Genomic DNA, 25,405 nt, shown 5'->3' with positions numbered 1-25,405 from the left:
CCCGGGCCACTTTTGAGTAGCATTATTTGAGTAGAATTTTCCCTTCCTTCTCGCTCCGCCTGTCAGGAGAGCACCTGTAGAAGCACCTGGTCATGACATCATCCCCCAGGCCGAAAAGAAGACCGGAGCGGTGGCCTGTGCCCGTGCAGGCCTTTTTTTAACGGCCACTCGTCAGACGAGCAGAGCCCGCGTGCGCCCCTCCTGCAGCTCTGCGGTGTTATCTTAGCAGGCCGCGTGCCGGATGACGCGTATATGTATCAGGGACCGGCTCTTGCGGTTGTCCGTGGATGACCTTGCTCTCAACACCTAGCGCCTTGGAACCTGTCCCAGTCCTGCGGGTCGCAGCTTGGACCTCCCCCAAGTGTCTGCGCCCGCAGATGTTCCGGAGCGTTCCGCTGCGCCCGAACACTGTGTCAGTTCCTTCGCTGTTTTCGGCGAGCGGGACTGAAAGGATGATGCCTGTTTTTTTGTTTATCGTACTATAGCATCCTCTTAAATTTAGGATTCAATTATTTTTTGAATTTGTAAAAATGTACTGTGAAGTGTTAAATGGCAACAAAAAAAAACGCCATGCAGATAATGCTCTGGATAACATTGTCTACTAAAGGCCTATAATGTCATGTAACTATTTTACTTCCGTGCAATTCTTACAATCATTACTACAAGCTGAAACAAGAACCTAGATGTCGTACTTTAAACAAAACTGTATAGTTTATTGGAAATAAAATGTTTATCTCTCCCCCCCCCCCCCCCCCCCCCCCCCCATCTGTGTGAGGGAAGAGCGAGAGGGACAGAGACTGACACTACCCATAAAACAGTAATGAGCCTGTTTGAGGTCCTGTTAAATATTTCCATATGTCTGATGTTAATAATCTGAATAATTCCATATGTGTAGAATTTGTTTTAGCATGGCTGGAAATGAATATGGACCGATCGTTCGCTGATATTATAAATACGAAAGTTTCTGAAGTTACTATTAAATCAAACAACGGGATATCGTGTTCAAGATCACATCAAAGAGAATATCATTCATGCCAGGTTTTAAGCTCTGGGTACCGCTATTGAATCTTGACACAAGCGTCGTAGCATATTTCAACACAGTCACACCCTGAGAAAAAACGTGTGGAAAAATAAAGCAATACAAACAATCAGATAAATCTTTTTTTTGTCGTCGTGCCTTGACTTAAATTGGCTCAGAACGAAAATAAAATATCTAGCGACGTTTGTTTGTCCCAACTTCACAATGGCTTGTTATGTTTTGGAAATTTAACATTTTTACAATGGGCTTGTGTGCCCTATATAAGCATGCGACGATTCAAAAGGCCAAGAGTTCATCTGTATTTGATGTCGCTTCTAAAGGTTAATTCCAGGAAAATTAGCGCTCGTGGCAACACGGGAATTCTACTAACTGAACTTGGATTTTTTTTAAGCTTGTGTTTTCGGCTAGTTTATTTTACCCATTCGATAATGTGCGCAGAATATCCTCGCGAGCACATAGCGCTGAAGTAGGGGAGCCCAACCAAGTTCACATATTAGTTTTCCTTTGCAAACTTTCATTAAGTTTTTTCTTTTCTTTTTTGATCCAGCATGCTGCTTTCCCGTTCGCTCTGCACGCGCATCCTTTACATTTCTGCAGCCGTTGCTGGAGATGTAGATTACAAATATTTAATGTGAATAAACATCGCTTTCGCGATGCCGTTGGTTATAACACTAAACTAATGGATTACGTCGTTAAGATTCCAGTTTTGCTGAAGCCGAAAAGAAAACCACGAGTCAAACATACTTGATGTAAAACACGACTAAAACCTGCCGGCTCTTTTCCTGCAGTATGTTGCTTAAAAATCAAACTTTTCAGAGCTAATTACAAATAAATTATGATGTGCCCACTAAGTAATTGATTTAATGAAGTTCCTATGAAACTATTAAAACCGGGTATAGGTCAGGCGAGAGACGCCCCGGAGCGCCATTGTCGGATGTTTAACTCAACCGGTCTCCTCGGAAAGACATCGGGGCTAATAGGTGAAGTCACAGCTGCTCGAATTGGGCTCCGACGAGGAGAACGAGTTGTCCCTAAAACTTACAAAAGCAAGTCCAAGCAGCTCTTAATCGAACGGGACAAACACCCTTCATTTCCCCCTGGAATCCTAAATTGCCCGCGAACTGTTTCGTTTCGTTCTAGACGGGCAAAATGTAAAAGCAGAACCAACTGACAGAATCAGACCCACGTTTCGCATCGGTTTTGTTCCTCATAATTGAGAAAGAAGTTTTCATACTTACAGTGCGCTCAACTGAGAAAAGTTCACGTTCACACCCTTCCATAACTTTGCAGTTCCGAGAAGAATCTTGATTTTATGGGGTGCGATTTGAGCAGAGAAGTCTACCATGTACAACTGCAACTGGACTGTAATTTTTTTCTGACTTATTCAGGAAACTTAAGCTAGTAGCCAGGTAGGGTGCATGGACGATTTTGGCAAAATGCCTAGATAATGAATTTGTGCCCAGTTTTCTTGGTCTGGCCTCTGCACAATAGACCGCGTGGATATCTGAAGAACAGGAGAGCACATTTAGTATAAATTCAAAGATGATTCACAGACGTGACTTGGATTTTGCTTTCACTTCAGAATAAAGTTTGCTGAGTTCCTTTTGGATGCATTTTTTTATGTTAAAATGTTGTAAAGACGTGCTTCAATTAATGAGAATAGGGATAAATGAGAAAGTTATTACTTCGTTTGGGTACTGGAGTAGAAAATAATTTATTCCCTTAATCACTTCAAAACCTTGTTTTACTGTGCGATGGTACTGTTTTGCCAAGATGGAAGGTGAGCGATTTTAACAAAGCTGAGTAAAAAAAAAAGGAAAAAAAATAATACTAATTAAAATTTTATTTTGTTACTAAATATTTTATCCCTCTCCAGACACATTGATATCCGTTTTACATCTGAATGCTATTTAACCTTGGACTAGGTAATAGGTAAATAGATGTATTCATATAAAATTGCGTATTTTGTGAGAATTTATGATAGGACGAATTTTCTGCAGGTACAGAGTCAAACTGAAAGCAAGTTTCTGAATGTGCTGATTGAAACAGTCCTAATTAAACTCCTAGAACTAAAAAACGAGTAAAAACATGGAGATAACATGCATAATGCCTTTAGCATAACTGGAAGATCTTTTGCAGTTCAAACATAGGTTTAAGGGCTCGGGCTAATGTGTTTAATGAAGGAAAGTCGTTAAACAAAACAGTTATTTCTTAATTTAATGTGGGCTGTCCTCGTGCGCTAAAGCGCATAATCAAACATTCACGTCTGTTAATCCTTTGGCTTTTCAACTTTTTTCTCTTGGATTCAAATGAAAGCACTGAAGAAACATACGCCATTGGCTTTTGAGGTTATTTTAAAATTCACCGTTTACTTCTTTAAACACAAGTAGTTGTAAATCAGACAGAAAAGGGCCAGGGAAGACTAACTACCGTTACAAGATTTCCTTTCATTGCTTGAAGAAAATGGACAAAGCCTGAACCGAACTCCCTTGCAAGCCGCTTTAATTAACACCAGCTTAAGCAGCTGAACAGGCAACTGAAGAAAAAAAAAGTTAAAAGAAGACTTTCAGGCTCAGTGTCCCTTGACAAGTTCTTTTTCGCGGTGTCATTCAATATTTAATGCACTGGTCTCGCAATGCCAGTGGCGCTCCTGTCTCAACATAAAACATTCCCGGCTAAATTGATTGTCACCGAATAATATAACGACAGCCAACGTGTAATAGAAAGAAAGATAAGAATATATATTTAATACACTTAAGTTGCAAAGAGTGTGGTCTCTATTCTTCCCTTTGTCTCTTTCCTTTTACCACACGTAAGAGATGTTTTGACCATTGAATCCATAGTCCTTAAGAAGTCCTTGCCCACAATAGTAGTTGAAGTTGAATGTTTTATAAGTGAAGTGTTCATTTGGTTAAAATTGTTTTGTTTTTTTTAATACAAATTTTTATTTATAAGTGTTTTGGAACCCTTCTATTGGCCTATCTGGTGATTATGACGAATTGAAATAACCTCTTGCCCATTACTTTGAGATAATTAGATAAAAAGAGAGAGACCAAAGCAGAAGCGTGCGTGTGTTATTGAATGCAGTAAAACGCACGGTTGTAATCTAGATCGTGTCAGTATCTTATAATTAATTTACACACGTTTCTTTAACCCAAAATATATTTGTCTATTTTTATTTAACTTCATGTAGACCTTTAAGGAAATATTTTGCTTGTGGAGAGTTGGCATTTCAGGGAGAAATCTGAATTGACAGCGTATCTTTGGGTAAACGGTTTACTCTGACGCCTTCATACCACTGAATAATGGGAAGAGAATAGAAGAGAAAAACTAACGGCGTTTTCACTGCGACTTTTTCTTTGTCCCCTGGAAAGAGGCGTCTGCAAGTCTGACTTAGTAAGTTACTGATTTGCAGGCTCCGCGTTAAGGCAGTTCGTGTAAGTGATTTCTGCGGGCATCTTGGTAAAGGAGAACAAATCGCTGACAAAAGGAGGGCCTTTTCAATTCAGCAGCGTTGTTAGGACAACCAAAAACTATTCCTCAGATAATAAGTTCCACTTCAAAGCGTTTCTCATTCAACGGTGACTGCTTCGCTCTTTTATTGAGTCCCTCTTTTTCACTCAGACGAATCACCCGTTTGGTTATTTTTCATCATGTTTATTTATCCACCATTCACCGAGCACTTGTATTAAATAAACAAAGAACAACTATTTCCCCCACTCCAAACACGAGTTTAAAGACAAAAGGTGGGCAACGCGACCACTTGGTTGTTTCAAATCCAACGTGAATACGTAGAGCGAGTTAAAAGAAGGTTAAGAGACCAAAATATGTAAGATTCTGGCGAAGGGAAAATTGACTGAACTAACGTGGCATGAAACTAAAGGTCAATGCAACTGTATCTTAATAGAGTGTCGCGAATCGAGGCGGACTGTTTTGTATGCAGCTTGCTTTTGGCGCGCCCATTGCCATAGCAATCGCAACGCTCCGTGTTGATGTACAATAAAAGCAGTAGTCTGAATTTCAAAGCATATGCCTTTGAACTTCGTGCTGGTTGATTAGGCTCTTGCCACTTTTTGTCTGGGCGTGTTGTTCCTCTGTGTTTATTCTTCTGGTGTTCGTATTTATTTATTTATTTATTTAGAAACCTAAGCAGGGCAAGACTGTGGTTAGGAGACGCCAAAGCAAAACTTTATAAGGAGTAGCTGAAGCAACAGAGCAGTTTACTTTCACCTGCATCTAGTGTATTCTCTTTGTAGAATGAATGCTAAATTGTTCATTTTTTGGGGGGGGTTACCTTTTCTCTGTGAATTCGATGCTAGGCTGTTTGCTTAGTGTGATTGATTTTTAAAATAATACACGTTTTTAAGACGCAGGCGTTAAGACATACTATTCTGTGTTCAATAAGTTATGGAAACTTGATTTGAAAATGCTGTGCAGTGACGAAGAAGGCCACAGATTGTTGAGATCTTTGGTGTTGTATGAAAGAAGATACCCTGCCGGCTTCGATGACAGACGGTTTAGTGGCAGTAAGTGGTTTTCGACAAGATATATTCTAATGTGAACTCTGCGCCGGGCAATTGCTATAGAAATCTTAACGCGCCGTGAAGATTGTCCAAGCGCCAAGCCTTCCGCTCTGGAGTAGATTACTTTGAAGTGGAGCAGGACTTGCGTTGGTCAATTTTAATTCTATGGACTGGACAGGGGGACACTTTGAAAGTGAGACTGCGCGTTTTTAATGGTGGAAATAAGAGGGGGGGAACTTGTTTTATACACTCTATACAAGAGCCTGCTTATTGTCAGATATCTTTTATCTTTTATATTTTCCATGAATGATTCATGCTTCGGCGGCTTTGTGCCGTCCGGTCTTTCATACGGAACTCTATTAGGGAGCCATAAGTATCCCCATTGATCAGTGTCTTCATTTATGTGGCTACTATTCTACAGGGTATGTTATTTGTCTGCCTACACAGTGTAAACTTTTACCCCCCCCCCCCAAAAAAAAAAAAAAAAAAAAAAAAAAACACGCACACACAGTTATAGGCAACTCATATATACAGTGAAAACTGTTAAAATTCATAACGTGTTTTTTTTTCCTTTCTTGTTGGTACAGACATGTTGGTTCATCGTCTGCCGCCCCCCCCCCCCCCCCCCCCCCCCCCCACAATGTTTTCGCAATGGAGTAACAGCATATTGTTAATCACCCTTGACTTTATGTTGTCTTTCACAGAATGAACCCCTGTTATTATTGTAAAGCGAGGGAGGCTTAGTTTATATCATATATTTCATGCATCTTGTGGGTCGTTAAAATCGAATAAATATTGGGTCAAATAATAATTTTAAATGTTTTAACCCTTTAGGCACCAGTAAAATCTGTGCAGATTACTGGTAAGAAAGATCCTTGTTTCACAAATATTTAAAACAAACCTATTCTTACGCTTGATTGCACGTTTTGTTGAGGAACACGATTCTTGAAAATTCTCAGGGATCTACAGGCCTGTTTTCAAATTTTGTCAGCATCTAAAAGGTTAATGTAGGCCACTGGAAACCAAAATGATAAACTTCCTTTTATGAAAGACACGAATACCATATTTAAATGTTCTGTTTATTCATTATGAAGTTTACGTTGAATATAGCCATTATAAATTTTACCACCAACATCAAAGACTTCCAAAGTGAAAGCTGTTTAATTTTCTTTTTTGTTCTTTCAAAATGGACAGCGTCATGCATTTCAACGATAAATACAGAGGTACTACACTGGACATGCGCGAGAGCCGGAGACGGAGAGGGAAAGGGAGAGTTTATTTCACATTACAGAGCTTATTCAAGTAGGCTGAGAATAAGAGACCACGGGAAAAAGGCATCACTAAATTTCACCAAAATTAATATTATCATTCTTTGGTGTATCTGTAATTTCGGGACAACGTTACGCCATCAAATAAATTACAATTTACAAAACAACATTATTGTAATAAAGACTACATCAACGGTTCACGATCAACAATACAATTATATACAAATCCGTCAGGGATAGGCCTGCCAGGATTACAGATTTAGGGTCTCGAAGGACAAATTAGTACTCTTAAACGAGTTTGTATAATGATGTGAATTTTGCATAAAATATCATTTTAAATAGCTTTTAAATACAACACAAAATTCATTAGAACTTACATACTGTGTAAACTTCGACAATGCACACACGTTTGCAAAGCTTCCTTTGCCTTTGTGTGTCTATATGCAGAAACTGGGTGAATGTTGGTCCCCACCGTGGCATTGTTTTCAATGCAAATGCTATAATAGGCTCTTGCATGGAATGTTCTATGAGGCTTTATAGGTTTAAAAAATGTTCCCCGCGTGCCTGTGTTTCATTGATAGCACATTTAATAATTGTACATTAATCTTAAATGCGTGTACCTAATACTGTTCCAGATAACGCCCGGCCTCCTCCCTTTGATAGTACATGGACTTATTAAACTTACGCAGATGAGACTATGATGGATCCGACTGGTTAAACTTTGAAGGGTCGCGATAATGATGAGATCATATGGACAATGTCATCTGGACATAATTAATCAGCGACGACTGAATCATGTTAGCGAGGTGACACTATGCATACAGATGTGTGTAGCCTGCGCTTTAGCCAACCTATGCAGGTTGATTTGAGAGATTTTTTTCGTCTTCTGGTGGACAAGTTATAGGAGGTTTTCCAGTAGTTTTTGGCATTTACTACAGGGAACAAAATGAATTATTCGCCATTAAATCTACTGGTGTGCCCCCATCACATGGTATGTATGCACGTAGGCTATTCCCTTGATCCTAGTGACTCTAATGTAAATTTACATTTGAAATGGAATGGTTTGAAAAGATAGGCAATTTCTGTATGCTGTTTACCGTTATTAAATACAGTAAGTACGAAAATAGATTTTTGAAGGCCTTTGTTATTCACCGTTTGACATCATCTGCTGCACTTCTTCGTGTTCCATTGTCAAAAAGAAAGAGAGAAAAGGATGCTTATATTTCCTGTGTATTTAACACTTTCCTAGTGGGCGACTGGGGGACGAGGGGTTATTTGGGTCAGTAACGTGTGTGTTCAAAACGGACAGTGTCAGAGCATCGTCCTTGGATCAGAGTTACGAAAAGAGTCCTCCCCTTCCGAGTCCGACGTCGGCACGTCGCTGGACGGCGTGTGAAGATTGTTAGGTCCCGCGCTCCCCTGGCACACGTACCACTCGTTGAGGTTGGTAACCTGAGGGGAGAGATTCGCCGAGCGGCTCCTGCGAGGCTCGGGGGTCGGCGGGAGGGCCGTTCCGAGCGAGCTGGTGATGGAGTGGTACGTCTCGGCGTCGGCGGACGGGGGGGGAGGCGACTTGCAGTGAACCTTCATGTGTTTTCGCAGGGAGCTGGGGTGCGTGTAGGACTTGTCGCAGCCTCTCACTTTGCAGTAGTACGGCTTGTCGCTCGTGTGCACGTGAGAGTGCTTCTTCCTGTCGCTGCTGTTGGCGAATTTTCTGTCGCATCCGTCAAATTCACATTTAAATGGCTTCTCCCCTAGAAAGAGTGTAAATATGTGAACATCAAGAATATAATCACCAGTCGTACATACAAAAGATCCATATATTAACTCCCACATTAGGAGCAGAATTCCCAAATAACTACTTTCATGAGATATGTCAACCAACATACAAACGTCGACATGAACGCAGTCTAAACCTCTCTACAACCAAAATAAGTAGAATGCACCATACTGGACAGTTCTTTATGACAACATTTGATCAAATCCTTTTTTAGTGAAAATATGGGTCCACACTGGGGCTTCGGACAGGACACTTAGTTGAACCTCATTACTGATTTAAGCAACGTTATCCGCTTGAAATTCGCTTCGGACAATTAACGACGAACGCCCAGCAAAAGCCAAATTTTCGTCACCATCTTACACATATTTTCATTGATTAACACATGCAACTGAAAGTGAAAATTATATGTAGGCCTACTCTGCACCGAAATATTATAAAATTGTATTCAATTTCGGCTATTCCATTGATCCTGCAAAGGGCCGTAGTTAAATTTAAGGCCTGTACGCTTTGGAGACGCAACACTTCCAAGGTAATTACTTCATAAATAGTTGGTGTGGCTGTGTTTGCCGCCGCAGGCCTTTCCTGTCTGGCATACATTGAATTTACTATAGGCCAACATCCTAAAGTGCAAGCCCGTCGCTCCCATTTAAAAACATGTGCGTTTCTGCGTACAACCACTGCCAGAATTTTACCCCTCTCGCGTCGCCTGCACGTCATTCGTGATTCGCACGCGCTAGTTGTCGGACATCAAAGACCTCTACACGAAAATTGTCTTTCGTCCAACTCGTATAAGCCTACATCTACCAAAACGTTGAGTTTTAATTTAAATTAAATACAATTCTCAGCGTTTGTATTATTAGCCAGTTGTCTATACGTTATGTAGCTTATGTGTAAACTGGTGTATTCGTGAGTGAACGGATTAGCTGTTCTCTATCGAGACAGGCCTTCGTTTTTAACTAGGGCTGTGTATAGGATTAAAAATAGACGTCGGAAACCCCCCACAGTAGGCAAGATACGCTGGTAGACTGCAGCAGCTCGCATAGCCCCTTTTGGTCAATACGTGTGAGAACCATGTATTATAATATCAGCAAAATGCATGATATCTCCGACCTGTCGGAAGCCTGTGACTCTAAACTTCCAGTCTTTGCACTACTAGGACAAACTAAGCGACATTTGGTTCCATTTTGTCTTTCAAGTTGGATTTCAGTCAGGCTGAAGCTCCTGCAAAAACAGTGTTCATGTTTGTTTTCTCCCAAATCACCATACTTTTAACGTGTAGGGTCTACAGCAACACAGAACGCTAGTAGTTAAGTGACTCAATCTATTTGTCAAACACACGAAGCATGCAAAATCAACAACAAAGTGCTTGCAGCTTTATTGTGTAGCACTTTTTTTTGTATTACAAAACTTCAGTAGGATACGTCGGTGCATGCCTCCTGGACTTGTCGTATCTCACCACACTTCACGAACAAAGACACTGACAGGCTTTGATTGCCGTGTTAAATTTCGCGTGCGTTCGGACGTGGGAGTAACTTGGTTCACAAAACAGGCCAGTCTCCAAACCCACTGGCACTCTGGATAATATAGGTAAACAGAACCTTTCTCTCGCCAGGCCAGTGGACACTAAAATCCAAATTAACTGGAAAAAAATCTTTGTTAAAATCCGAATAAAGGAAATAGCTTTTGCGCATTATGTAGCCTACAGAGTAAGCTTTTGTGCTTAACCCTATTATCACTGTTTAAACATAACTAACGTTCCCTTTCTCTGGGCGGCTGAAACCGGCTGGAAATGGTTAAATATTCTCTACTATTTCATACTAGCCCCATGTTGTGCGAACTTATGGAACCAGTATAAATTCATTTGTTTTTCTTTTTCTATTAAAATTTTTTTTTTTTTTTAAATAGTGGTGGACGCAATATTAAACAACCAATCGAGTCGAAATGTTAAACTGGCGTAATCTTTCTGTTGCTAAAACATGCTGGTTTACACATGATGTAAACCAGAAAGATTTGAATCAGCGGAGGATTAGGTAGGCTACGTCTGACGAAAAACTGTGACAAGACAATAAATCAGCAAAACAATTAGCTAAGCCGTACGTACCTAAGCATTCTCCAAGGAATAATATCTGCCCAAAGCGATGCACTTTACTCAGGCTCAAAAAATAAGTGAGACCCACGTTTCTTAAACTACAGTGCTCGTAAATACTGATTTAGGCGACAATATAAATCGTAAATATTCTCGTGACATTAGCTATGGTTCATGAAAGAAAATAATCGTAAGTAAGGAACAAGCATTCCAAATTGAGAAATTTGCCGCGAAAGGTTAAATGCAGTTCTTCACAAATACAAATCTACATAATGTTGTTTTTGTGTTTGTCTCGAGTTTCTGTAAGTAGACAAAAATGTTTTTAAATAGCCGAAATTAACTTGTCATCTGAACGTTTTATATGATACAACTCGGTGAAAGTACGAGGTCGTAGTTTTGTTCAGAACGCTAGAAGTGTGAGTGAATAGGCTATAGTTCTTAAGGACACTTCGAACTGACCTGTGTGTGTCCGCTTGTGGATCTTTAGGTTTTCCGAGCGAGCAAACACTTTTCCACAACCTGGGAACGGGCAAGGGAACGGTTTCTCTCCCGTGTGAACTCGGATGTGATTTATCAGTTTGTACTTCGCCTTAAAAGCTTTCCCCTCTCGCGGACACTCTTCCCAGAAACAAACGTGCGTGCTCTGCTCCGGTCCCCCGACGTGCTCCACGGTGACATGGTTAACCAGCTCGTGCATGGTGCTGAAAGTTTTGGAGCAGGGCTTCTTTGAAGTTTGTTCCTGGTCAATCCATTTGCAGATTAACTCTTGCTTGATGGGCTGCCTCATATACCGTAAAAACGCCCCCGCCGCTCCGTGAGGAGCTGAAGCGATGTTCACATTTAAGTTCATGGAGTTGTAGCTGTTGATGGAGGACGGTCCATAGTGCTCGGGCCTGTGGCCGAAGTGCTCCGGCCTTCCGTAAATGTCCCCCGGAAGACCCAAGCGCATCTGCCCGTTCAGAGCGTGGTGATGATGGGCCACGGGTGCCGCTTGATCGTGAAGTCCAGAGAAAAGAGGATGGGCACCACCTTCCGCGTGCCCATAAGCACCTGTTGGGGAGATGAACATGCCATGGTGATGGGGGGAGGAGGCGGAACTATGCTGGTCGCCAAGCGCGTGCATAGCAGAGGCCGAGAGCTCTCTCCTGAGGATGTAGTCCCTGTTGGTGGCGTAGCTTGAGTGGGGGTGAGCCACGGGGAAACCAACTGTGGTCTGCGAAGGAGTGAAAGATGCCGCCGTCTGGGCTTCGGGGTGGCTCTGAATGTGCTGAGATGGACTGAGTTTGAGAGCATTTGTCTGTGCCATGTGCTCGGGTCCGAACGGAGTGAGTGCCACTCCGGGGTCGTTGCCCACCTCCCCAGGGTGGAGGTGGGCATGGTGGGAGTGAGGGTGATGCCCCCCTATCCCCGGGAAGCCTGTCACACTCTGATGAGGAAGGGGTTGAGTCGCTGCCAAATCCGCTAATCTTAGCGCCGGATTCCTCTTGCTCAAAGGGGGCTCCATTACTACTGGCTGCCTAGTCCATCCACATTCACCGGTATTGTTTTTTCCCCGCTACGCGCCTTCCAAAACATTCATATATAAATAATATATTAGTGTATAGCGGTCTATATAACTTCTTTTGTCCTGCCTCTAACTCTGCTTGTTCCTTTTCCCACTCTGTCCTCCAGCGATTGGCAGAACATACAACAGTTGGAGGACACAGTGGGGAATACAGTTTAGAAATGGCACTGCGGGTATTGGACGCATTTCGGTGACTGGCAGTTAAGGGAACGAAGCGATTGGCTGTCGTTCAGCGCAGAGGCACAGCAGGGATCCGCCCCTTTACTCTCCGTGGCGCTGTTGTCTCCAAAAGTTGTGCTCGAAAAGTTAGCCGCAAATCTGTATAGGCCCATGTATTCTTTTTTTTTTCTTTTTTTTTTTTTATGATGCTAGCGCACGTGGTTGGAGCAAAACAAAATAAGGCTTTTTTTTTTTTTTTTAGCATTTCTTGTTTGCATTTTACTATTGTTTTCTTGATTTCGTTTGAAAATGTATTTTCAAAGTGAACATCCGTTAGATAATAAACTAGGTAAGATAATTAACTGTATTTTCAGAATACGTTTTAAGATGATATTTTATAACGATCTCCACCACATAACCGTTATAAACACGACCGATGTATTGCATTCGTGTAGGTTTATGTGCTTCAGTTGTAACTTTCCCTTTGTTTGCACCGGTAAAAACATAAATAATAATAAATAATTAAATGCAAAGAGACAATCTTCCACAACGTCGAGACAGGTGGATGACCTAAATTTATACAGCTTTTCAGTTGCTTGCTGAAATTCTGTCACATCCTGCCCAGTAATCCGCGTGGTAACTCGTTACACGTTTATGTAAACCAAGAGCATTTTTATTTTAACAAGATTGTGTTCCTCTAAATTGAATGCAGACCAGAAAATCTGATGTCTATGACAGATTTTGGTTTCTTGTTTTATTAGAAAAAACGTATCGTGCGTGCAAAGCATCTCTTATTGTGTGCAATCCAGATTTTTTGGAAATATTGTTTTGCCATGTTATTTCAATTTTGATAAGTAATCAAAATGTTTTTTTTTTTTGCCTTTTTAATCGACAAAATGCAATGCCGGCTACGTGTGGCATAGAAATCGTCTATTACACTGAAACGGGAAAATGTTTATTATTTTCTTGTAGTCACCAAAACTTGGGTTCAGTCAAACGACAAAGTGCTTTGGTCAGTAGCGGATTTAAGACATCTGTTTGGCATAGGCCTAATCCACAGAATACATCGTTTTAAATCCAGTCGTATTTTCTAAAATGTTGCGGAAGTTAACGAAATTGTTGCTGAAATTCAGTCCAGGCGAAGTTTGATTGAACACCATCACAAAACAAGCAGGTTGGATTGGGCTGAAGGATAACATTGGAAGACGCCTATTTGGAGTTTGCTGTTAGAAAATCTTTTATTGAATTTTGGCACTTTTATGAAATGACTGTCATTCGTCTTTTCATAAATCCGGAAAATATAGTGATTCGTATAGTGATTTGCTACAGTTGATTTTAGTAGGCACTTTATATAGACGTACACATACACAAATAAGCCAGCAACATAAAATAAATTAGAAGTTAATTTTTAAATATTAATGAACTGACAGTATTTTGTTCCACTCAGTTAAGCTGTGAAGGTGATGGAATCACAGTACCTTCTTTGGATGTCATTTAAGGTTAATAAAATCCATACATATATTTCCATAAGTAATTGCTAAATGGGTTTCTTTAGTGTCATAAATGTGTGTGCTTTGGAATTTTACACTTGAAATACAGTGTAAAATACCACTTACAGATAATTGCCGAAGATGGTTCAAGATTCATCAGTAGTTATTCCAAAGCTTATTTCATAAGTAGCCTAATGGTTGTGTACTTTTGAATATAGCTAATTAACTCATCACAAGCTATTACACACACAACGCACTCCCAGACATGCACACACACACAAAGTCATTCACAATATAGGTGTGTGTGTGTGTGTGTCAGTCAGGGTTCTGTACACAGGTGCATAGGTATATTCCATCAGAAAGCTCCCCCTGCAGCCATATTGTTCCCTGTAAATAGATACAACCACTTTTTGGGACTTCAAAAGGAAGCGTAGTCTCTGTGTCCTGTGTACTGCACATCTTACATCCTTGCTATAGATAAAAACCTTGTCTGCCACTTTTGATTGCCTTGATAAGATGTGTCAATCTGTCAGTAAATAGTAGCCAAAAAAACAGGGTGTCCTGTACACATCCCTGCTAATATTGTATTTAGTTGTGTATGGATTGTGAACCCCATCGCAGCAGCTTGAGTGTCCTGTTTTAATATTTAGAGTAGATATTAATTCTCAGTTAAACACACACAGCCTATGGGCCCATTTAAAAAATGACTGGCAAGTAAAAAAAATTTTTTTTTTAAAAGAGAGAGAGACATAAATATATATAGAGACAGAAAGAGAGGAAGAGAGAAAGAGAGCCTTCAGCTGTTTGCCTGGAAACAATGGAGGTTGTGTACAAAGGTTTGTTTACGGAAGGGAACACGTGTGACTTTTTACGGGTCGCACCGTAGGTCACATGCCCTTGGAGTAGCCTACACGTTGGTATCAATCAAGCATGTAGGCTAGCAGCAGGTTGATGATTCTGTCGAATTTATGACTTCATGAAAGAAGCTCTGAATGGCCATTTTTCTAAGGCCCTCGCTCGTGTGAGTTCAGAGCATGAGGTTATATGATCTGTATCGTTTCATACTGCAATATAACAACTGTAGGAAAAATTAATTCCGCATTTCATATATATATATATATATATATATATATATATATATATATATATATATGTTGTAGCCTACATAAATGTGATTGCATTTGCTCAGTCTGTTCGACATGTTTTTGTCCTGACAGAATTATTAGACGGCTAACCTGTTGAAATGCTTGTATTTAACTGGAGCTCGTACATTTTTAGTTTCTAGCTAGTATCTTTTTTTAAAAGCCAAATAATCTGTGGGGGAAATCAGGACCTTCAACACTGAGCCGCAGCAGCCTGATTGCGTTTTTTTCTTTCTTTTTCTTTCTTTCTTTCTCCTTCTCCTTTTTGGTCTTAGCAATGACGGGGGGAAAGACGGGGTTTTTGCGGTTTTCCAGGGAAATAAAGCGCGTCTTAAAGGGGTCGGCAGACGTGGCTTTGAACTTGGATAAGCTCCCGTGATTCCTGCAGAGAGGGTAGAAATGGAGCGTTGGCAGAATAGCAGCCTACGTAATGTCCGAACTGCGGGGTTTTAGGCCGAGTGAGTCAAAATTCCCAAGTTTTTTTTTTAATGTCTTACCGCTCCTATTATTTACTATTTGAAACTTTGGGAAGTAACAAGTAGAAGAGGGAAAGTTCTGGTCCGCGTCGGGACAGAGCCTTAAGGGACTAAATGTGTAAGTAAACTGCTTTATCCGTAACGATCCAGTGAGCGTATATCTTTAGGCTGCGTATTGTAGCCTAGGCTTTGAATGGTTTTCCGTTTGTACAAAAATAGCACAAAGACACCATCGTAGCGTTCACGTGAAAAGTGCAGACATATATTTACCAGACTGATTAAATTTCTAACAAGGTACCGTTGTGATTCAATCGGGCGTTCCGAGTAATTGAGAACCTATGCACATTTTACCAGGCAAGGTGTGCGATTTCATAATTAACACTGTCACTTCGAAACCTCGCAAAAAATATCCACTTTCTTAATATGCAACCGTTTAATTTGTAGTCTTGTTAGAGTTTCTGCTGCGGTTTTCCGCGAGTGCATTATTTTTTTGCGCGAAACAAGATTGGCAGATGTTAGTGATTTTGGTTTCAATGAATGTAAAAAGAGTTGCAATATTTTTTTTTATGTTTACAGAATAATGTGTGAGTGCGAGCATGTGTACGCAGACGTGTTGGTTTGTGGGTATAGCTATATGATATTTATAGATGAACTATTATTATTATTGTTGTTGTTGTTGTTGATAATAATAACTATAATAATAGTAGTAGTAATAATAATCTGAAATAACTGTCTAACCGGTAAAGATAGACTCGGCTAATGAACCATATTGATAACCCATATTGATAACCCATATATCAATTACTGAAAATGAGATTTTCTGCTACGTTTAGCGTTATTATCCAAAGATAGGAATCAGGACCGATAAATTAAGCGCTTCTTCCATACTTCCGTCGTTGATCGCAGGCTCAAAGAAGAGAAGTGGTAGATTTAACGTCCTATTTGTAGTTTCCTCAGTTTGTACACATAGGCAGCCTACGCAGTTGCACCGTTAGGTGGAATGTCTATTTATTTAGCCTAATGAAAATGTTCGGTTTTAAACCGCCCTTCTAAAATGAACTATGTTCAGGCTATTTTAGAGCAGCCTATGATTTAACAGAAATTGCGCATACTTGGAAACGTGATTCTATGAATATCTGCCTATAAGATTGCATAGGCTGTAGTCAGACGTATTCAACAGGCCGTGAAAAAAAAAAAAAACAGATTGTCCTTGCGATCAGAGAACATTGGTTAAATTCGGAATAACGATTGTTCATTTGCATTCGCCTTGAGTTTAGCTGAATAGTGATTATATCGAGATGTCCCTGGCTTCTCCCGAAAAGATTATCGATAAACGAGCGTTTTTGGTTCGTATGTTTGCTGTTCTTCAGCTTTACTATATAACCTATGGTAATTAGACTTCTAAAGTAGCCTAAGTAATTAGCGGAGGTATGTGCCATGGACCCCCCAAAAAACAACAGTCTAACAAATAGTCCAACTCTTTAAATAATCTATGAGCCACTGAACCTCGGGTTTCCAGAAATCTCCGCTGCCGAAAGTATGTTTATTGTCTTTCTCTGGATAAGCCTTTCCGAAAAAGTAGGCGGTAATTATCGGTGGAAAATGGCGAGCAACTATTAGTCGCGAAAGAGGTACCTGCCATTGGCTGGGCACCTGGGATTGATGAGACGCGGTGGCCAATGAGACTGCGGCGAGCGAATGGCCGGGCCCCAGTTAAAGGGGGCGTAAAAGGAGAGATTGTCAGTCCAGTGAGAAAGAGCGACCCGCCGAGATAAACACGGGCGAACGAAAGAAATAAACACAACCAATCGGAACGACCATCCGAGATGCACCGAGGAGCCGCAGTCTCTGAGAGGAAAATCTAGCGAGATAATTATTAATTCTTAGTGCTTCTGTGAAAAGCACAGGCATTCACTAATTTATCAAGGAAAAAAACACAGAGGACCTTTTTCTGCATCTTTTCATGGGGATTGTGCGTTACAAGTTAACTGCGAGGGGAAAGTGTATAGTGTTCAGTAAGACAAGCTGTAGGTTGTGTTTTTCTGCTAGCGGATCATCTCTTTGAACTTCGACTGATGGTGTGTTTTTCACCTTCCGAAGGCGAGACCTCAGTAGAAGGCTAGGTGTTTATATTTATTTTTTTCTCTTCTTGCCGTTGAAGTCACTTGCTGTCGCGCATACATTTGAATCGAACAAAATCTTAATTCTGGAAAAATAAAAAATAAAATAAAAATGTTATTGGACGCTGGTCACCAGTTCCCTGGTTTGGGAGTTGGCACGTTTGCCAGGCATCATTCGTCAAGCGAAATGCAGGACAGAGACTTGAGTTTAGCGCAGAATAGCTTTGTCGATTCTGCGCACATGGGCGCCTTCAAATTGAACCACGATCTCTCCCCTGGACAGACCTCCGCGTTCACCTCTCAGGCGGCCGGTTACCCCGCTGCGGCGCTGGGCGCGCACGCCGCTCACGTCACATCGTACGCCAGCTCGCCTTTTAACTCTACTCGGGAGTTCCTCTTTCGGAGCCGCGGCTTCGGAGACTCGTCTCCGGCGGGCAGCCAGCATGCCCTCTTCGGCCCCGCGGCGGGGTCTCTCCATCACTCCCACACGGACGGCCAGGGCCACATATTGTTCCCGGGGATCCACGATCAGCACGGATCCCACGGCTCTCCGAACGTGCTGAACGGACAAATGCGGCTTGGACTACCGGGGGAAGTTTTTGGTCGGTCGGATCAATATCACCAGGTCTCCAGTCCGCGGGCCGACCCTTACTCCGCAGCCCAGCTCCACAATCAGTACGGCTCCATGAATATGAACATGGGTATGAATATGGCAGCCCATCACCACCCCGGAGCCTTCTTCCGCTACATGCGGCAGCAGTGCATCAAGCAAGAGCTCATCTGCAAGTGGGTCGACCCGGAGCAGCTCAGCAACCCGAAGAAGAGTTGCAATAAAACTTTCAGCACCATGCACGAGCTGGTGACTCACGTCTCCGTGGAGCACGTCGGCGGACCGGAGCAGAGCAACCACATCTGCTTCTGGGAAGAGTGCACGCGCGAGAGCAAACCTTTCAAAGCCAAATATAAATTGGTCAATCACATCCGAGTGCACACGGGAGAAAAGCCCTTTCCCTGCCCGTTTCCTGGATGTGGAAAGGTCTTCGCGCGATCGGAAAACTTGAAGATACACAAACGGACGCATACAGGTAATTGTAAAAACAAGTTTAAAAATTTGTATTCTGACTTGGTTTGATCTTGCGTTTTGTTGGTAAATCATACGCGTGACAATAATAGGTGGTGTATTGTGAATGTTCGATTAGTTAAAGTCGAATGTATGCTAGAATATTGGAGAATAATGTTGGGAAAATATAAACTAAATTTGGCTTTGTTATCAAGATTTGATTAATCAGCGTACACGGTTAGCAATGTGAGAGAGCGACTTTGTGGCTTTTTTGATGCTCTGATTTTAATTTTCGTAGAAAAAATGTCATTGTATCGGCTGTCTATTCAGTTTAATTGTAAGCAATGAACGAAAAACGCCGTGTAAGGATTATTTATCGTCGCGTCCGGCAGCCGCGAATTTTTTTGCAACAGTTTGTTAAATTATGTAACAGTCTGTGGAGGGTTTTGCCCATAAACTTTAAAACGGGTCAGCTTTAAGGCAGCGTATAGCTCACTGTCTGTAGCAAGCCGCGTGCGCGCAGCAGTGGTTTAAAAATTGTATTTCCCGTTAATGATAACATGTACTGGCGTCTGCCATTGTAATTTCACTTACTGGCAATATTTGAACAATGAATTAATCCTTATTGATGAAATGCATTTTAAATACGGAGGAAATGTTGACAGGAATGGACGATTTAAAGGCCTGTTTCTCACGCATTTCATTGATAGTGGGTGCTAGACAGGCAATTACAAAGATTTTGCATTTTATCATTTACCCAGTGAATCCATTGTGTTTTGCCGACGTGAAATCGTCAAGGTGTTAATTGCAGTCGTTTCGTTTCTTAGCAAATGGAATGACTCGTGGATGGTGTGTATGCATGTGACACTGTAGTAGCTGATATGAATAAAATAGATAGATTCGATATACACAATAATTTTAAGTGTTTTTTTTCTTTTCTTCCAAAGGTGTACTTTAACTTGACCTCCAAATACGAATTTATTTTAAATACCCTACGTATACAAATTTATATAACACAAATATATTTATGTTGGGGCAACAATTGTGCACGATAGGCTATGCGTTTAATTACATTTTGCCCTCAAAATAAAGAGAGATATGATGGGTACGATTGTGTTTACAGTTGGTTTGCATTGATGCAGTTAAACACAACTGATATAATACGGTGCTACATTTTCACTTAAAGCGTCTGTCATTATGCGATGGTAAATGAACCCACGTTTTTATATGAATGTTAAACGGCCTAATTTGTGATAAATAATGACCCGAGGTGGCGTTTTAAGCTCTGGCTCGTATTCACGTCTTTCTGTGATTTTCCCGCAGGAGAGAAACCCTTCCAGTGCGAGTTTGAAGGCTGCGACAGACGCTTCGCCAACAGCAGCGATCGTAAGAAGCACATGCACGTGCACACTTCGGACAAGCCCTACCTGTGCAAAATGTGCGACAAGTCCTACACGCACCCCAGTTCTCTGAGAAAGCACATGAAGGTAAGCGAGTTTCTAAAAGTAAAAAAAAAAAATAAAGAAAAAAACATTCCTTTTTCTCTCTCACTCTCTCTCTATCTCCCTCTCAAGCACACACACACGCGCACCGTACTTCATGCTTTCGCGAGCAGCCGCACGCGAATCTGTATCATTTTCTACCACGTATTTTGGTTTTACTTATTTAATATTTATGCTTGTCTCAATTCCACGCAGTTGCCCAGCAACGGTTGTTAACTTTTGACTCGTGCGTTGCTCGTAGGTGCATGAGTCGGCTCCCACGGCATCAGACTCGTCGCCCGCGGCCAGCTCCGGCTACGAGTCATCGACGCCCCCTGGCCTGGTGTCTCCGTCCACAGAGACCCACAACAACAACAATCTGTCGCCCGCGTCAGCTGTTCACAATAACAGCGGACACAGCAGCCTGTCGTCCAATTTCAGTGAATGGTATGTTTAGGACACAAACTTCAGACCCAATTAATAGAACATAGGACAAAAAGAAGATCCATGTATGTATATATAAATATATATATATATATATATAAGTCTTGTACAAAGGAACTAATAACATAAATGGACGCTGTAATATTATGCGAATGAAGTCTTCAAACGAAATTGCATTGTGAATATAATAATCAACCGAAGAAAATTTGTTTGAGATTTATTCCACATTTTGTATATAATAACAAATAATAATGACTTGCTGTCTTTCCCCATGGTTGTAATAGATTTTGTCAGTTTTAGATGTATAGATGTTCATTCAATGGTAGCTTGTTTCTCGAACTGGAATTTTAGTGCACACATTCTAACGGAAAAATCTTTTGTATTATGATGTTAAATATTGTGATCCAGTTAAGGCAAGTTGATTGTAACTATACTACTATAAACAGGAAACCGTGCCAAAGTTAAGACTTAACTCAAACAGACACAATATTTGCTTGTGAATGTATATTTTCCTTCGCCGGGTTTAACTTGTGATGTTTTTGTGCTTTGCAAGTTTGAATTGTGAAATACTATTTGGAAGATTAGGGGGAAAATAAATGTTGTGTCGTTAGATTTTCTGTAACTACACCCTTCCTTTTGTAAATATCAGCTGCCATATTTATCCATTTGTAATTAAATTATGCTATTTACTTGCTTCAGATGAAACAATATTTATAAAGAATGTTTCTTTATTATAAATATGTACAATTACGAGCTAAACACGGGGCAGTTGTTTTGTTGTGTTCTGTTCAAAGTTTAAGAGGTGTTTTCTCCATTCTTGTGATAAGTTTTAAGAATTTTACTGCATACAGAAATATAATAAAATGTGTTGCAAGTGTTTGATTAATATCTCCTTTCTGGTTGATTGGTAACGATTTTTATTATTATTAACGTGCAGCACCGGTTTGATAATAACAAATCTGTATCGTTAATAGAATGTCCAGTTCAGGCGTTGTCAAATTAATGAAATAGAGACGGCAAGCCTGACATCACTGCGTAATTTCGTTGTACATTCTGATTAAAACCATAAAACGCCATATGTAAGTAGCCGGCTATGTGTTACTCTGAAAACTGAGACCTTTCCTTCGAAAATACATTGCTGTGACGTGGGATCGTACAGTGTGACTAGTTAAAATCACCATACTCCGAATCATAACCATACCGAGAATCTTTAAAATGAAGTAAAAAAAATATATAGGCTGACACGTGTTACGGTGCAGATCAAACGAGGACATCAAAAACCCTCAAGTCTAACTCGACATATAACATAACAGCGAATTATTGTATCATAAAAGGTCTGCTGGTCGGAAAATAATCTACATTGATATTTTGATATTGCAATGAAAACTTGTCTGGGTCATGGGTGGAAGACTTGGTGGTCTCGATGACCAATAAATACGTCTGTCACAATGTAAACCATAGGGTATAGTTTAGATTTTTTTAGGAGTTCGCCGACTGCGAATGACTTCTGTGTTGTGACTTCTAAAATGAGTTATAATTACAACCAAATCATTGCAGACTAGCCTGTAGGCAACATTATGTTGCGACACCAGCTCGTGGCGGACTGAACGCCTCAAAAAATATAAAAATAAAAATACTGAAGCTTCTTCAAGACGAATAAATGGGGAGTTTGTAACCGAACCGTGAATGGTCAATTCGAAAAAAATCTACCAAATCCTGTGAAATAGAGGTGTGGGTTTTTTTGTTTTTTTTGTTAAGGAATTGTGCCCCTCCCCCATCCAGTACTAAAATAGCGCTTGAGACTGAGAAGCCATGGACTTGAACTTGACATAGCTTTGAGTGGCGAGGAGACGGCCCTTTGTGCCGACAACATATAGCGCGGCGCATAAAGAGCTGGATATATGTGGGGTCAGCCATTTTATTGATCCACTTGTCACTTGTCGGAAATGCCCCATTGGTCGACATGCTTAATTTACATATTTAATGTCTTTTTGTTATTTCAGGTTTTTATGTGCGAACATGATCTGCAATTCTAAAATGTGGACTTATTGTGGAGCATTTGGAAAGTCACCCCCGTCCCCCATATAAATAAATAAAAGTAGTTGGACTACCCTTTTCAAATTTATAATCAAATTTCTATTCAGTTGTATACTATTATATATAATAGGCGATCGATTCCGTATAAAGAACTGTCTCGAACCAAGCTGGATGTTCATTAGCAAGAACCCCTTGGCCATTTTAAATCTCAATGAGCCATTTAATTTATCACAGAGCCAAAGAAATTGCCGTCTTTACCTCTGAAACACAATTTTATTTCTACATGCGGAATTTTTGTGCAGAATCTTTACTCGTAGCTACATTTTGTCATGAAAAGTAAAGATTATAGTGAAGTAGGCCTAGTTATACGGATATTTTTCAAGTAGTAAGACAAACTCTGTTGCAAAGTGAGATTATGCATGGCATAAGCATCTTCATATATGGTTCGGGTTACTTTTGCCTTAAATCCCGAAAGATGAATTACAATAAAAGAAAAAACATTGCTATTCCAAATAAACAACCCTTAACGTTTAATAGTCTTTAATTAATTTAACAGTAGGCCTATGCCAGAGTAAAATGACGTGAACGGAGTGAATAATTGTATTTATAGTTCCAGGAACAGCGTCTAGTTCTCCCTTGTTAGGCTATTAACCTGTATGTAATTAGCCTTGGTAGCCCAAGTTGAAGAGCACACGAGCATGACTGCACGCGGCGCGCAAAGACGCTGGGAACCCCGCGGAACTCGCAGTAGTCTTCTCGTACGCACTAATTCTAACGGAAACCTGCGTATCTTGTTAACGCCGGTGTTATTTTGAGCTATACTCGCGCCAACGCGTAGACGCATGGAAGCCGTTGGCTCGGCTGTTACTGTGCTATACATGTAGGCTGCTGCACGTGCGCGCATACATATGTAGGCTATGTATGAGTGCATAATCACATATACAGACATTGGCGGCAGGAGTCACTCAGTCTGTCGCTGCGTTTTCGTTTTTTTTTTTGTTGACCCGTTAGGATGAAAATTACGTGATCTGTAAGGAGAGAGTGGAAAGGTCAGTCACACGCAGAGCGTCGATGCAGTTTCGTTCTCAGCGCGTGCTGCTATGATATTGACCCACCGGGAAAGCGACAAAAAAAGAAAAGTAATAGAAAAAAGGACCAAACACTTTTGTTCAATTACCCTTACAGTTTGTTGAATTTTCTTGATCGAAATGTGCAGATTTGCTGAAACGAAACAAACCCGGACTCGTCTAAAGTATACTTTTCATTGTGTAGGCTTATTTTGTTTTTCATTAAAGACGTTTAATTAGACCAGGCAAATTTAATTAATAATTAAAACTGTCATTTAAATTGGATGCTTCTGACTGTCTGTCAGTGCAGGCTATTCGCAATTATAATGAAAATAACAAAGAAATCAATAGGTTGCAAAATCATAAACGCTTTAATTGCTTTGTTTAATGTATAGCCTATAAATTGAATGACAACAAAAATTTTTCAAGCACAATCTTGTTCTTTAAAATGTTGTCAGAAGCCTTTTTTTCGCTTGGCGAAATGTACGAGCCAACTGCGTTTCCAAAAATGGGCTTATAGTGACATAATTTGGTAGTCACAAACTCAGACTCTATTTTCGTTGATGCTGCTCACTTCATAGTGCGCCTCTCCGCTGCACGCGCTGAGCCACCAGTGTATAAAATGTAAATGGTTTAAAATAATTCCTTCTAATTTGTCAGAAGTTGAAAGTTATGTAGTTAAAATACATTATTAATAATAATAATAATAACAACACTTATTATTATTATTATTATTGATGGATTAAAAATGAAAAATAGTCCAGTGCTTTTTAGTAGGCTATAGCTAATCACAAAGTTTTGTGTATTTGCCAATCCTTACCGCTCCTGTTCATAGCATGATGATGAAGGAATGAAACCAGTCTGTGTTCTAACCAGGAGCTCCAGCCAAGCTAGTCGAAGACATTCAGCATGTGGTTGTTGTCAGTCGTGCTACCCCGATCCCAGCTTGTTTTAAACATAAAATTTATTAGTCAAATAAAATATAAGTGGATCGTATTATTTGTATGTTTATTTATTAACTGCTTGAATAGATAGATAGATAAATAGATAGATAGGCAGGTAGATAGATAGATGAATAGATAGATAGACAGACATACAGATAGATAGATAGATAGATAGATCAAAATTGTATCGTTTGCTACATTGTAGTAACCTATTCAGAAGGCAGAAGGCCGAAGTTTTGCGTATTGACATATGTCTTGCCTCGTGTGAAAGCATTTCCATTGCTTGAATAAGGAAGTCTTGTTAACTAAATCATTATGAAATTGTGTCATTTTATGCTTCAATCGATCCCCTTGATTATTCCCCTATGATATGACTAAACATGAAACCCGTAAAAGCATTTTATTTTTCGCCTCTACAACTACAGTAATACTGTCCAAGGTTATCTAAACTGAAATGAAATAGCAGGATACGCGAGGGGCAAAAGACACCGTTCAGTGTATTTACTGGATGAAATGCTATTTTGTAGATGCAACGTGTTTAAGTTGAATCAGGGCTACAAATTAACTGTATTCTACTGTTGGCTTTCAATTCACCGAAGCCAACAGCCATTGTAGAACTTCTAGGCACTTCCTCCTCCAGCGAATATGCTCTCGGCGCTCGTTTTTACTTTTGTTTCGTTTCCAGGTAGCGCAAATGTTGACAGCCCAATAGGCTAATCCCATGT

The 25,405-nt window shown here is 40.4% G+C and overlaps 2 protein-coding genes across 2 annotated transcripts; one reads left to right on the top strand and one right to left on the bottom strand.

Moving 5' to 3' along the window:
- Positions 1 to 6,622: 6,622 nt before the first annotated feature.
- Positions 6,623 to 12,390, bottom strand: LOC118213951 (zinc finger protein ZIC 5-like). The gene is made up of 2 exons (XM_035393232.1): positions 11,156 to 12,390; positions 6,623 to 8,584 (listed from the first exon to the last, which is right to left on the bottom strand). Exons 1-2 carry the CDS (start codon positions 12,198 to 12,200, stop codon positions 8,142 to 8,144), a joined length of 1,488 nt encoding a protein of 495 aa, XP_035249123.1. The 5' UTR covers positions 12,201 to 12,390; the 3' UTR covers positions 6,623 to 8,141.
- A 3,828-nt stretch (positions 12,391 to 16,218) lies between these two features.
- On the top strand, positions 16,219 to 21,518 carry LOC118213954 (zinc finger protein ZIC 2-like). Its single transcript, XM_035393235.1, has 3 exons — positions 16,219 to 18,732; positions 20,031 to 20,194; positions 20,451 to 21,518. The coding sequence occupies exons 1-3, from the start codon at positions 17,760 to 17,762 to the stop codon at positions 20,643 to 20,645; spliced, it is 1,332 nt and encodes a 443-aa protein (XP_035249126.1). The 5' UTR covers positions 16,219 to 17,759; the 3' UTR covers positions 20,646 to 21,518.
- Positions 21,519 to 25,405: the final 3,887 nt, after the last annotated feature.

The sequence above is a fragment of the Anguilla anguilla genome, chromosome 15, assembly GCF_013347855.1.
Source record: "Anguilla anguilla isolate fAngAng1 chromosome 15, fAngAng1.pri, whole genome shotgun sequence".
Lineage (NCBI taxonomy): Eukaryota > Metazoa > Chordata > Actinopteri > Anguilliformes > Anguillidae > Anguilla > Anguilla anguilla.
This window is presented reverse-complemented; position numbering and strand designations above follow the sequence as displayed.

Excerpts from the sequence above, each read along its gene's own strand:
- LOC118213951 (XM_035393232.1), bottom strand. The coding sequence starts at position 12,200 with ATGGAGCCCCCTTTGAGCAAGAGGAATCCGGCGCTAAGATTAGCGGAT. Across the intron at positions 8,585-11,155 it reads CCACAAGCGGACACACACAG|GGGAGAAGCCATTTAAATGT; the intron begins GTCAGTTCGAAG and ends CACTCTTTCTAG.
- LOC118213954 (XM_035393235.1), top strand. The coding sequence starts at position 17,760 with ATGTTATTGGACGCTGGTCACCAGTTCCCTGGTTTGGGAGTTGGCACG. Across the intron at positions 18,733-20,030 it reads ACACAAACGGACGCATACAG|GAGAGAAACCCTTCCAGTGC; the intron begins GTAATTGTAAAA and ends ATTTTCCCGCAG. Across the intron at positions 20,195-20,450 it reads CTCTGAGAAAGCACATGAAG|GTGCATGAGTCGGCTCCCAC; the intron begins GTAAGCGAGTTT and ends CGTTGCTCGTAG.